Below are 12,554 nucleotides of genomic sequence, written 5' to 3' on the forward strand. Positions count from 1 at the left end.
TTTTTGGGCTCAAACTAATAGCTAATCCAAAATGCACAGAACAGACACATAAGACCAAAGAAAAATGATACATAAGACACATAATGAGTTTTGTAAAAAAAAAAAAATCAAGATGAATAATATTTCAATAAAAATCATGAATGTATAATTTTTTTTTATTAGCTCAGAGCACCAAAGATTAGTATCAAGATCGACCTTGTAAATTATAATATGATGTTTTAAAGAAGTCAATTATTTTCTTTTATGTCTATAGCCTATCTCTCTTTACATTTAACCATCAAACTGAACATAAATAATTCTTCAGCTCACGTTGATATTATTAAATTATAATATTATATAAAAATTTAATACTTATATAGATTGAATAAAAAAATTTAGTGTCCCTTTAAATATGGAACCCTGTGCAGTCGCCCACTTTCACCATGTATAGGTCCAGCATTTTGTTATTATGTTAGTATTCCATTTTAAACCTTAGTAACCTCTCCATCTTGTGCCGGCAGATTAGTATTCTTGACGTCATATTTAGATTGCTAATGACAACTAAAATTACTATTGGAAAGATGATATTGGTATGAGCAGTATCTTAAATTACTTTGAGGATCTCGAAGTAGTAGAGTTTTAAAGTATGTAAGGTTAAGTGTAGAGGTTACTTTTATCCATATTTGTTCTTATGTACTCCAGAATTAGATGAAGCAAAAATTAGCTTATAGTTTATTTTATCATTCCCTCGGAAAAAAAAGGTTGCTAGAGGTGTTTTTTTTCCATTTAATTTAAATTAACCAGCAACTCATGGAACACATGCTCCTAGAATTCGTGAAGTTCAAAACAAGCAATGATAACACAAGGTCAAACATGTTTAGCAAAATGAAAAGTCCAATTCTTTTAATGGGTACAAACGACTCTCTAGTCAAGATAGATACTTAAGACTCAGGTTTGATTTGTGTTAATATTATGGTTCAGGCTTCATTCTTTTATTTATGCAAGCCAAGTTTGAAATATAAGATTAACTTGTTTATTGGTTTGATTTCTTTGATTAATTTTCTTCTTTTATTATTTTTTTAAGTTCATTATTATTTAGTAGACATCTCTATGATAAAATATGAAAATAAAAAATATAATTTTATATATTCTTAAAGGTAATTATATTTAAGACTAAAGATGAGATTTTTTATGGTGAGAATATTTTTTTAATTGATGATCCCTCATTTAAAATGACTTCTAAAATTCAAGGTTGAATAATGAGATGAGATTTTTTTTTTTGGTAGAGATAATATTTAATGTGTAATTGTATGCTCATAATTCAAATTCAAAACTATTAATTAAGCTGAAACAATCATACATTAGTTGATTTATGTCATGGATAGTTAATATTAGATGAAATGATAATAAAAAATTATAATATTTCTAGAAAATCTAATAAATAGAATTATAATTTTCTAAGTCACATAATATATTGCATAAAAAAGTAATATAAGTGGACCTGAGTTTATTTTCTGATTTTTAATACCAAGTTATAAACTAAGTTGTATTATTCTTCCAACAATTTATGCAATAATATTTGTTTCTTTTTATGGCTCTCTATCACATTATTATATTTCATACTTATCACTTTCCTCTCTCTGTTTAAAATATGTTATATAAATCATTTTTCTTATAAGTATAAGTTTTGCAAAACAAAAAATTCTTTCTTAATACACTGACAAAGTAAAACCAACTTGACTCAATATCCTGCCATATTTTGCTCTTGTTGTCAGCAAGAAAACCGTCTTCAGTTGCCTGATGCAAGGATTGGTTCGTGACAACGAGGCATGGTAGGGTACAATGTGACTATAGCCTATAAAGATTAATATCTCTGTAATCGTTATCGAGTGCTGTTCACGTGAAAAGTAGTTTGAGCCTTTAGTGTTAGAATACTTTACACTTACATCAATCAAATTCTGGTTAAAACTTCATCCACTTCCACTAATCCACTATTGCTTCACTGTTCTTTGCATTCCAAAAAGTTTATTTTGAAATATAATTTGTATTCTAAAATAGGTTTTTCGAAATTTCAGAATAAATTTTCTGAAATGCAATGAAAAAGTGTGAGAAACAATAGTGGGATTGCAGGAAGTAACAGTTCCAAATCCTGCAACTGGTGACCCAATAACCATAATGAGGCCCAAAAGTCTTTATAATAATAATAGGCCCAAGGGATGAAAATAAACGTAGCTTACATGGAATAACTTCTTGCACTCATCTAATAAAAGTTGATGATGTAACTAGCTATATAGTACGTCATAAGAAAATGGAAACCACATCAAAAAGTGGGGATGAGTTAGTTAAGACGCTTCTCCAACCAATTATATCAAAATGGCATCTTGCATAAGAGTAAAACACTGTTTAAATTTAGCTAAAGTTTTTCTCTGCCTTTTGTTTTTACAAGGCATATGTTGATGATTCACACACAGGGATGAATATTGAATAGGGTAGGTATCCCCCGTTCTATTTTGATTCTAAAGACATTGATAGTCTTGTACGCCACTCAGTTATATTATAGCATCATTCATCAATTGAAAAAAATAAAAATAACAAAGTGCGATTCATGAAAGGTTGACTGTTGAACACACTCTTCGTTTTTTTTTTCATATTTAGTCAATATTGCGTGTGCATGTATTTAAGTCACCACTACATCACATCTTACACGCTACACTTTCTGAGCTCCATTACGAGCTTCACAAATAAAGAACAACGATGGGAAGATTCTTTTTAAACATATAATTAATTGTATCTTACTAGAATTGTGTTGTGGATATTAATCTCCATACTTAGGATGATACTTTTAATTTTTCTAATTGACTTATGTTGACACAATGATATCACAAATGAGGCACAAGATAAGTAGTTTTGGCCCCAAAGCCTTGGAATAAAAGGTGTTTTAAGAAACATTGTCGATTTTTTAGCCCCATAACTGTTTATTCCAACAATTATAAAATCCTTGGAAATTAAATAATTGTTTCTTCCAACAATTATAGGTTAGACAGAACCCGTTCCGTTATTTATCATTATTCCTCATACAAAATGTAAATTGTACTGAATGAAGGCCACACTTGCAAGACATGCTAACTGGGTCATCAGTCCCTTACTTTTAGGCTTTAGCAATGAAAAAATAGCTATTTATTGATTTGATTCAAGGTAATAATGCGTCTGAAAATATATCTATAATTCTATATACTTCAAGAACACGTTTTGATATACTTATTTTATTAAATATGTTTTATGAACATTAAATTTAATCTAAGTGTATCAGATTGAAATTTTAGTTATATAAATATGACTGTTAATAAAGGTATATTATAATCATGAAAAAACAACAATAATAATCTATATGAAATCTGAAAACGTAATATCATTTTACAATCTCAATACTGGATATATATTTCATATTTGAGGGGTAAAAAAATGTCATCTATTTTTGAAAGCTTAATTTAAATAATGAAAGTTCAATACAATTAACGAAAAAATCTTTTCTTTTTCATAAAACATTCCCCTGTCTAATAAATAGTGGGGGGTTTAAAATTAAAAAAAAAAAACTTATTATATATGATAATTTTGTAACTAAATATTAATACAATTAATTAACCTTTATAATATTAATACATATATGATTTATTCTTAAAAACTTGGTGAACTAAATGTTTCAAAGGTTAAAAGACAGTTTTTATGTTTGTTTTTTTCTTCCTTTTCTGACCCTAAAGTTAAAACCTCAAGTAGTTATTTGCATGTAGACTTATTTTAAAAAATAGCAACTTGAAAAGGGCAGGAAACCGCTAATCCTCCCATACTCAACTTTTTCCCTAGACTTGTAAGTTGTAACAACCAAAGCAGTTTGCATAGGTAGCGAGCACTATAAATTCATAGCCATTGCCACACTTTTTTCAACAACATGGCATCATTGTCAAGGTTCCTCAAAGTGTCTCTGTCTTTTATGTTGCTCTTCCTCATCTCCATTTCACCTTCTTTCTCCTCTCCAACTGATCACCCCACAAGCAATGACCTTCGTTTTTCTTCAACAGCAGAAAAACTCATAAGAGGGCTTAACCTGTTCCCGAAAGACCCCATTAACACACTCAAGAAAAATGACCCTCTTTTTGTGTCAGGAAGCATTGTGGAGAAGAGGTTCACTTTCCCTACTCTTGCTGCTTCTTCAGAATCATCTATAGAAGAACTTGGTCACCATGCAGGCTATTATCGCCTTCCTCGTTCCAAAGCTGCAAGGTAATTAATTAAAGATGCAAACTCATGTTCAGAAAATGGTTGTTATCAAAGTCAGAAATATGGTAGTTTGGAATTGTAGAGAATTCTCTTCTGTGATTTTAAGGGGTTATTTAGCTTGCGTACGGCTTTATTCGGCTAGGTGGGAAAAGTAAAGTGCCAAGAGGAAGAGGGATATTTTGGTTAAAAGCAACCAAAGTTAAAATTCTTGTAAGCTATAATTGAAGCCATGCCATGTGAAGCAAATAATGTGCAGCAAAAGATTGATTAAGGTTAACTTAAATAGTTGTTTGGTTGTTCCACTTCCACCCCTTTATTCAGTTTTAGAAAATCAGTTGCATGCTACTGGAATCTTGGCTAACTCAATTAAAAATTATTTACTTTTGATTTTGAAGCGACTACAGAGTAATATTGAATGAACATAATAAACTTGTCCTACATGGTTTCTTGACATGCATGCTTACATCACAGCTAATATAATTTTTATATATTCTGGTTGGATTTCAATCAGCATAAATTTATCGTCACATAGCTATAGCACTGGTTTAGGTTGGTTAATACTGCAGAAGCCTCTTAGGTTGCTTATTAGTAAATGTTTATCTTTTAGTAAATAATTAATTAAGAGCCAATATGTGGTCCTGCTTTGAATTGAATAATTAGTTTTTTCTTTATGATCTGCAGGATGTTCTACTTTTTCTTTGAATCTCGAAGCAGTAAGAATGATCCTGTTGTCATATGGCTGACTGGAGGACCAGGATGCAGCAGTGAACTAGCTTTGTTTTACGAAAATGGTCCTTTTCAGCTTACCAAGAACTTGTCTCTTGTGTGGAATGACTATGGCTGGGACAAGGTACGTAGCTATTAACTCCCCTTGTCTTTTTCTCACTCACATATAACCATCATGTGACAAATCCTATCAAATCTTCTGTGCTGTGCTTATGCTCATTCCATGCACAGTGTCTATCAAGAAAAAAACAAATAAACTGATACTATTATGTATATTCCTGTCTACTCTTATACTATAAACTTTAACTAGCTCAAAGAATAAAGTTGATACACTACTTGTTTTCTTGTTGGCATCAATTCGGTGTTTTCTCGTTTTGTAGGCATCAAATATTATATTTGTAGACCAACCCACTGGGACGGGGTTCAGCTATACTTCTGATGAGAGTGACATTCGCCATGATGAAGAGGGCGTTAGCAATGATTTGTATGACTTCTTGCAGGTAATTCTATTTGATAACTGATAAAAGAAAATAATTTCAAATTAAAACTCAATCATATATGTATGTTATATAATTAATCATATTGAGTGGTTAAACTTGATTCACCTTTCGTGAGTTATACATAAATTAAAAATGCAAGATGGTGTACATACCATCTAAATTTCAAGTTATATGTTAGACTCTGCCGTGGTGCATCATAAGATCCACTCAATTTTACAATAATGACAGGCATTTTTCAAGGAGCACCCTCAATTCACTAAGAATGACTTTTATATTACTGGAGAGTCATATGCTGGACATTACATTCCAGCTCTTGCATCCAGGGTTCACCAAGGAAACAAAGCAAAAGAAGGAATTCATATAAATCTAAAGGTCTTCGTACTATCTCATAATTTATAGTATAACTGTGAAAGGTTAATTAATTGCTTTTTTTCTTCATTGTAATGATTCATTTGATCCCATATAATAAACAGGGATTTGCTATTGGTAATGGGTTAACCAATCCTGAAATTCAGTACCAGGCGTATACAGACTACGCATTAGACAGGGGACTAATTAAAAAGGCTGAATATAACAGTATCAACAAGTTGATCCCACCATGCAAGCAGGCCATAGAAGCTTGCGGTATAAACAACTTCCTGAATTCTTTTCCCTTTCCGCTGGGACAACAATTTACCAATTTATTGCGCTTGTCACATATTACTTATGTTCATTGACACTCTTAATTTTTATTTCATTTGTCAGGAACTGAAGGTGGAGAAACATGCGTATCTTCATTATATGTTTGCAATAAGATATTCAATCGGATCATGACCATTGCTGATGATGTTAATGTAAGATATAAAAAAAAAATTAGTATGACGAAGATGAATGACAATAATACAGTTTGAGTTTACTAACACATTCCGTTATTCTAACTGCAGTACTATGACATTAGAAAGAAATGTGTGGGAGTTCTGTGTTATGACTTCTCTGTGATGGAGGATTTCTTAAACGAGAAGACAGTGAGAGATGCTTTAGGTGTTGGGGACTTGGACTTCGTTTCATGCAGTAGCACAGTGTATAGTGCTATGATGCAAGACTGGATGAGAAATCTGGAAGTTGGTATTCCCACACTTCTTGAGGAAGGAATCAAGGTGCTTGTGTATGCTGGAGAAGAAGATCTCATATGCAATTGGCTTGGTAAACATACAACTACTCAATTAATTAGGAATTGGAACCAAAATGACATATGTCAAAGAAGAGAAATTATTACATGGTCCTAGATCATCAAGTGGCCATGATCTCAATCAATATTCACATGACATGTTACATGAAGATTGACTGAGACCAATGTAATAATTTTTGGTCGAAGATTGAGAATGAGGAGTCATTTAGCATTCTTAATGTGTTTGTGATTGGGCAGGGAATTCAAGGTGGGTTCAAGCAATGGAGTGGTCTGGTCAAAAACAATTTGGGGCGTCTGGTACAGTCCCATTTTTGGTTGATGGTGCTGAAGCAGGAACGCTGAAAAGCCATGGACCTCTCGCTTTCCTCAAGGTGTGTGCTCAAGGGTGTCTATTGCTAATCCTGACATTAATTCACTTTTGGTGACTTTATTTTATGATTAAACAAAGCAGGTATACGAGGCTGGTCACATGGTCCCTATGGATCAACCAAAAGCTGCACTTGAGATGCTAAGAAGCTGGATGCAAGGCAAACTGACAATGACAAAGAGTGGAGATAATGTCTCTCCTAAATGATGCAATCAGAGCACAAAAACCAAAACCATCCCTCTGTTGCTGCATAGATATTGATGCCATTTCCTTGTGTATATTGTGAGGGTGTGGAATGTAATTCTTTTTCTCACTATTTTTTCTAGTTTCTCTTATCCCTGAGACCGTGCATTCAAAGATTTGGAACAAATCATCTATCCTTGTCACCAAATCGTGTACAACTTTACACTTAACACTTGTAACCTGATTTTATTCAAGCAAATTTCAATTCTTGAACAAGTATATGCAGCAATATTAGCGAAAAAACATGACCTTAGAAAAATGAGGTTCCATTACAATAATGAAAAGGGGAATATCAATATAGAAACACTAAAAACAAAGTAAACTGATGTGGTGACTGTTCCTGTAGCTAGATCGTGTCTCTTAGAGGAAGGAGATCATCGATGCACGCAGGTTCCCCTGCATTCTTCAAGCCGAACGGCATAACCTTGTAGCAATAGTTGAAACTAGGAATGATGAGGTGTTTCGTAGCATTGTTTCAAAAGGTGAATTGCGGGTCGAAATGCAGAGCTCAAAGGAACAGCAGATGCAACTCTTAAATGTTGTGCATTGGCATTGACTGGTTTGGATAAAGTTATAGTGAAGATCTCTCCCTCCAGTATTTCATTTACAGTGACCCCTTGGTAAGGTGAATACAGAACAAGTCAAAAGAATATATTTTTATTATTAGAAAATGCAAATCCGAATAAAAATAAGTAACAGAAAATACCTGAAAAAGGGTGAAGTTTGGCAAAGTGGAAGAACTCATCGGCGGAGCAGCCGAAGAGGAGCCTGGCAACCCTGTCGAAGCAGACGACAGTGAGAACCTGTGTGTCTGTGGCAACCGACATCTAGAGAAGAAACAAAACAACGTTGTTATTAACGAGAAAAGAAAAGAAAAGAAAAGAGAAAAGAGCGTACGAGGATGCGAAAGAGTCGTTTGGAGGGAGGGTTGGAGGGGTGGCAGACGAAAGTGGGGTCGGAAATAGTTCTTTCGCAAACGGCGCAGACTCTGTAAAACATATTGGTGTGGTCTATGGATAAAATCGAGCACGTTACTCTTCCTGTGCTTCCTTCTTCTCCCATCTCTCTTTCTCTCTTGTTTAGGTTCATTTTTCTTTACCTCCTTTATTTATTTTTTTTCTTTTGAAACAACCAGAGGATATAATTTCACAATCAACAATGGTCTGAGTGATATTTACGTCAGTCCCTCAATCAATGTCTTTAGTTTAAGTATCATGAATAAAATAAACCTAATTATCAGGGGTCAACCTCACTAAAGATGATCGGATTCTTCAACTAAATTTTTAAGTTTTTATTTTTATTTTTGGAGATAAATATCTTCATATATTTTATATCACTAAATCACAATAATAAAGAGGTTTTAGTTTTTACGGTCTTTATTTTTGGATTTATCACTTAGCAAGTAAAAAAAAAAAAAAAGTTCCCACCCTAACTACTACTGCAACACTCTTGATGAAGAACTTGGAGGAAATTAAGTTAACCACCCATTTGCTATATATTAAGGTTTTGTAAAGAAATGAATTAAGATATAAAAAAATTATGAAAATACAATGATAGTATTAAATTTTACATTTCATAATTTTTTAGCATTCTCCTTATAAAAGAAGGTTAAAAATACACTTCTTATCATATTCTTTCTAAAACGCTAATGTATGTGAAACCTATTGATAAATGAAACTCATTGAATAAAAGATTGGACCCATATCAATTTGGAAATTTCACTCAATAATAATAAGTGTATTAGAATATAAATTGCAACATTATATTTCTCAGTATTATTTCAAACAGTTCATGAATTACAAAGGAACTAAGAAAATTGAACGTATATTTTGCACGTAAAATGTTTTCAAATTTTACAATTACAAACAGTTTACATTGTAGCACTTGGGTAACTGTTGTTTGTAGTGGTTTGAAGAACTTGACTTCCATTGAAACAGGCTCCTGATTTTTTATCAGATATGTCGCTCAAAATAGTAACAGGATCCATGTAAATTCCAAAGTAAGATATCAATGGGTCTGCACGTGACTTGTCCATAACTAGCTTCAAATACTGAGCCTTCAGTTTTGGAAACAGCAACAGCCTCTGATATCCAATGGTGGTGCCATTTACAACTCTCATCCACACACCATCTTGGCTCAAAGCCTCAAGGTGAAACTCAATCACCCTCTGTCCCATGTTAATAGGCTCTTGTAATTGCAAAACATTGAAGGATACTAGTTCTTGGAGATCTATGTACAATATCCACTTCGATTGGTTCTCCCAGGGAGCCCAATATGTGTATATACCTTCTTCAAGAACATTGTAGGGACTAAAGTGAGTCTCTTGAATTCCCCCTCTTATGCTGCTGGCATTAATAACAGCATTTATAGCCAGATTGTGAGAAAATATGGACCTCTTAAGTTCAGCGAACTCTTGAAGAACTTGGATATCCTCGTCTGAAATCAGACCTGAGGAGTTTGGTGGCACATTCAATAACAGCTGACAGTTTCTTCCAACTGATTTATAGTATATCTCAAGTAAACTCCTTGCAGACTTAGGTTGTTCTGAAGCGTGCCAAAACCAACCGGTCCTAATAGAGACATCACATGTAGCAGGTAACCAATCAGGACCAAATTGGTCTCCCTCGCTATTGTATCTGATAGACGACCAAAAGATTGGTGAATAATACATTTTTGACATGCCATTTTGAGAGCATTTCTAGTCATGTACATACATGATCCTCCAGACTTTCAAGCCTTTCCAAGGATACATGCAAAAAAGAACTAATGACTGAAATTTACATTCTTCAACTTCATTTAAAACCAATGAATCAAAGTAAGATCAATCCTCTGAATACCCATGTATTAATAATAGAAAAGCCCAATTCCATGACTTTCAAAATTGCTCTATAAAAAAGCTTAGGGCAGGTCACACACCATGCAATTAGCAGTAATTATAATCTATGTGATGCTGGGTGACAATAAAATAAACATTTAAACCAAACATCATTCAAAAGGGAAACTATAGTAGGAGTGTTAGTACGAAATAGAACTTACTGGTTATCAATATACCCAATCTCATAGCCTGTCTTGTTGTATAGAGACCAACAAGTGGAGCCAGCAGCACCATATTCATTACCAGCCCACCTAGTGTCAGGACCCAAATCAGAAAAAACAATGGCTCCTGGTTGGAGCTGGTGAATCAGGGAAAACCAGCTATCAAAGAGATAATGCATATCCGTCTCGTCTTCCTTTGCAGCGTCCAGAAAAATGTCCTTTACCTCTCCATACCTGGTTTGAATGCTAATTATTAAATAAAAAAAGAAATGTATATTGGCAACAAATTGCCAAACTAAAAAAATATTCAAAACCTTAATAAATATCAAACTCTTGATAGTAAAAAAACAAATGATCAAGTTGTTTTTCTTAAGAAAAAAAAGGCTTTGCTGAAGTGTGGTTCAAAAGATAGCAAGGATGTAATCCAACCTTAAAGCACTCGACAAGTTAACATTATGATATTAAAGATTATAGCATAGATTAAATTATGGGTGGATACTGGATACACCCTAAACTTCATACTGTAGAGAAACAACAGAAATGGATCTTTTGCAGTTTTCCAAAAACTGCTTGAGATCTCAGGTAAGATCAAGAATTGCACCCACCCTCTGCAGTTTATTTTCAAGCTGCAGAGGATCCTAATCCCCTTTGGATACAACCTTACTTTACAGGAGTTGTGTTTGTTTCCTATATAAACCAAGCAATTACAGGTTTGCAATATAAAATATAAATATATAAAACAAATTGTAGTTGTAAGATCAACAGCTAACCAATCACAGGTGCATTGCATAACAAACTAGGCAGTAGATAATTAACAAATCGAACTATGGATATAAGGTGGAAACTTCGAACTCATGAAAGAAAATAAGATTCAGTAACTGCAACAATCAGAGAAGACCCATTTCAAATTCTTATTAACATACAAAGATGTTTGGAAGATGTTTGGAAGAGCTTATTTAAACTATTTTATACACTTGAGTAAACGTTTGAAAAAGCTTATGAAAATACTAGCTTATAAGCTGTTCAGTCCAGCATAATTAGGATATGTACGAAAACAATTTAACACATCAATAAATAGTGCACATACTAACAATGTAAAGGCATTTTACACTGTTACTCGATCAGAGTCACATCTATAATAAATTTGCTAACTTTTATAATAATAATTATAAGATAGTTTACGCTACATACAAATTAAACTCTTAAACATATTTCCCCTCACATTAATAAAACAACAACTTATAAGTAAATACTAGTATAATAGTTACTTAATTTAGTTACCTAGTGAGTAGCTCAGTCATTTGGGCCAAGTAGAACTCGTTATACTGCAACGTGTCACCATAGCATGCCTCGTGGCGATCCCACGGCGAGAGGTAAAACCCGAGTCCAACGCCGGCATCCTTGGCGGCGGCGGCGAGCTCGGCGACGACGTCTCCGTTCCCGTTCCTCCAGTTGCTGGAACGCACCGTATAATTGGTGTAATCAGAGGGCCACAAGCAGAACCCGTCGTGGTGTTTCACAGTGAGGATCACTCGCGAAAAGCCCGAATCTTTGGCGACCCTTATCCACTGCGATGCGTTGAGCTTAGTGGGATTGAAGACGGTGGGGTTGGCGTGGCCGGTGCCCCATTCTGAGTCTGTGAAGGTGTTGGTGCCGAAGTGGAAGAAGAGGGCCATGCCGTCAAGTTGCCATTGGAGCTGGAAAGTCGTTGGGAGGGGCAAAATTGGAAGAGGTGGGGGCTTCCGGGAACAAGATGCAGGGACCAAGAAACAACAGAGACACAGAAGGAGAATTCGAATTAGGAAATTGGGTAGTGTGCAAGTTGAGATTTTGATCCCGGGATTGTGGGATTTGCAAGACAATCTCAAACTCTTGCTGTTCAGCTTCATGTTGGTAGGTTGACTCACCTCAAAGTGTTTGTAACACTTCGGAGTGTTTTGTTGGTTGTGTTTTGTGGTTAGACTACGCAAATTAAGTTGTTGACTGGGCCAACTAACACGGACTAGGAAACACAATTGGGTTTTCCTTTGCAGTGTTTTGAACAAGAACAAATAGCAGTCTGACAGATCAAGGGTTATTGGATTGGGCCGCTAAAGAAACTGCTCTTGATAAATCCTTGCCCGAAAACTTTAATTTTACTATGATTTGATTAATAGAGAATTGCCAGCTCTAGTTAGACTCTATTTTAATAAACTTTTACATAAATATTTGTAAGAGAAAAAATAAGAAGATAAAATAAATTAAATCTTTCTTAGAAGTT

General features: G+C 34.1%; 3 protein-coding genes across 3 annotated transcripts; 1 reads left to right on the forward strand and 2 right to left on the reverse strand.

Annotated features, from left to right (window-relative positions):
- The first annotated feature begins 3,879 nt into the window (after positions 1-3,879).
- Positions 3,880-7,876, forward strand: LOC100797295 (serine carboxypeptidase-like). Its single transcript, XM_003543401.5, has 9 exons — positions 3,880-4,257; positions 4,936-5,104; positions 5,361-5,480; positions 5,709-5,852; positions 5,954-6,104; positions 6,225-6,313; positions 6,404-6,662; positions 6,886-7,019; positions 7,100-7,876. The coding sequence occupies exons 1-9, from the start codon at positions 3,926-3,928 to the stop codon at positions 7,220-7,222; spliced, it is 1,521 nt and encodes a 506-aa protein (XP_003543449.1). The 5' UTR covers positions 3,880-3,925; the 3' UTR covers positions 7,223-7,876.
- On the reverse strand, positions 7,418-8,355 carry LOC100500351 (uncharacterized). The gene is made up of 3 exons (NM_001249802.2): positions 8,156-8,355; positions 7,965-8,085; positions 7,418-7,874 (listed from the first exon to the last, which is right to left on the reverse strand). Exons 1-3 carry the CDS (start codon positions 8,345-8,347, stop codon positions 7,702-7,704), a joined length of 486 nt encoding a protein of 161 aa, NP_001236731.2. The 5' UTR covers positions 8,348-8,355; the 3' UTR covers positions 7,418-7,701.
- Positions 8,356-8,998: 643 nt separating this feature from the next.
- Positions 8,999-12,246, reverse strand: LOC100807583 (alpha-L-fucosidase 1). Its single transcript, XM_003541935.5, has 3 exons — positions 11,576-12,246; positions 10,295-10,528; positions 8,999-9,894 (listed from the first exon to the last, which is right to left on the reverse strand). The coding sequence occupies exons 1-3, from the start codon at positions 12,181-12,183 to the stop codon at positions 9,129-9,131; spliced, it is 1,608 nt and encodes a 535-aa protein (XP_003541983.2). The 5' UTR covers positions 12,184-12,246; the 3' UTR covers positions 8,999-9,128.
- Positions 12,247-12,554: the final 308 nt, after the last annotated feature.

Source organism: Glycine max, chromosome 13, assembly GCF_000004515.6.
Source record: "Glycine max cultivar Williams 82 chromosome 13, Glycine_max_v4.0, whole genome shotgun sequence".
Lineage (NCBI taxonomy): Eukaryota > Viridiplantae > Streptophyta > Magnoliopsida > Fabales > Fabaceae > Glycine > Glycine max.

Bases quoted from the DNA above. Each gene is read 5' to 3' on its own strand.
- LOC100797295 (XM_003543401.5), top strand. From the start codon at position 3,926: ATGGCATCATTGTCAAGGTTCCTCAAAGTGTCTCTGTCTTTTATGTTG. The intron at 4,258-4,935 runs GTAATTAATTAA...TATGATCTGCAG, and splicing joins CCTCGTTCCAAAGCTGCAAG to GATGTTCTACTTTTTCTTTG. The intron at 5,853-5,953 runs GTCTTCGTACTA...TATAATAAACAG, and splicing joins GAATTCATATAAATCTAAAG to GGATTTGCTATTGGTAATGG.
- LOC100500351 (NM_001249802.2), bottom strand. From the start codon at position 8,347: ATGAACCTAAACAAGAGAGAAAGAGAGATGGGAGAAGAAGGAAGCACA. The intron at 8,086-8,155 runs GTACGCTCTTTT...TTTCTTCTCTAG, and splicing joins AACGACTCTTTCGCATCCTC to ATGTCGGTTGCCACAGACAC. The intron at 7,875-7,964 runs GTATTTTCTGTT...CACCTTACCAAG, and splicing joins CAAACTTCACCCTTTTTCAG to GGGTCACTGTAAATGAAATA.
- LOC100807583 (XM_003541935.5), bottom strand. From the start codon at position 12,183: ATGAAGCTGAACAGCAAGAGTTTGAGATTGTCTTGCAAATCCCACAAT. The intron at 10,529-11,575 runs GTAACTAAATTA...CATTCAAACCAG, and splicing joins ATGACTGAGCTACTCACTAG to GTATGGAGAGGTAAAGGACA. The intron at 9,895-10,294 runs GTAAGTTCTATT...GTCGTCTATCAG, and splicing joins ATTGGGTATATTGATAACCA to ATACAATAGCGAGGGAGACC.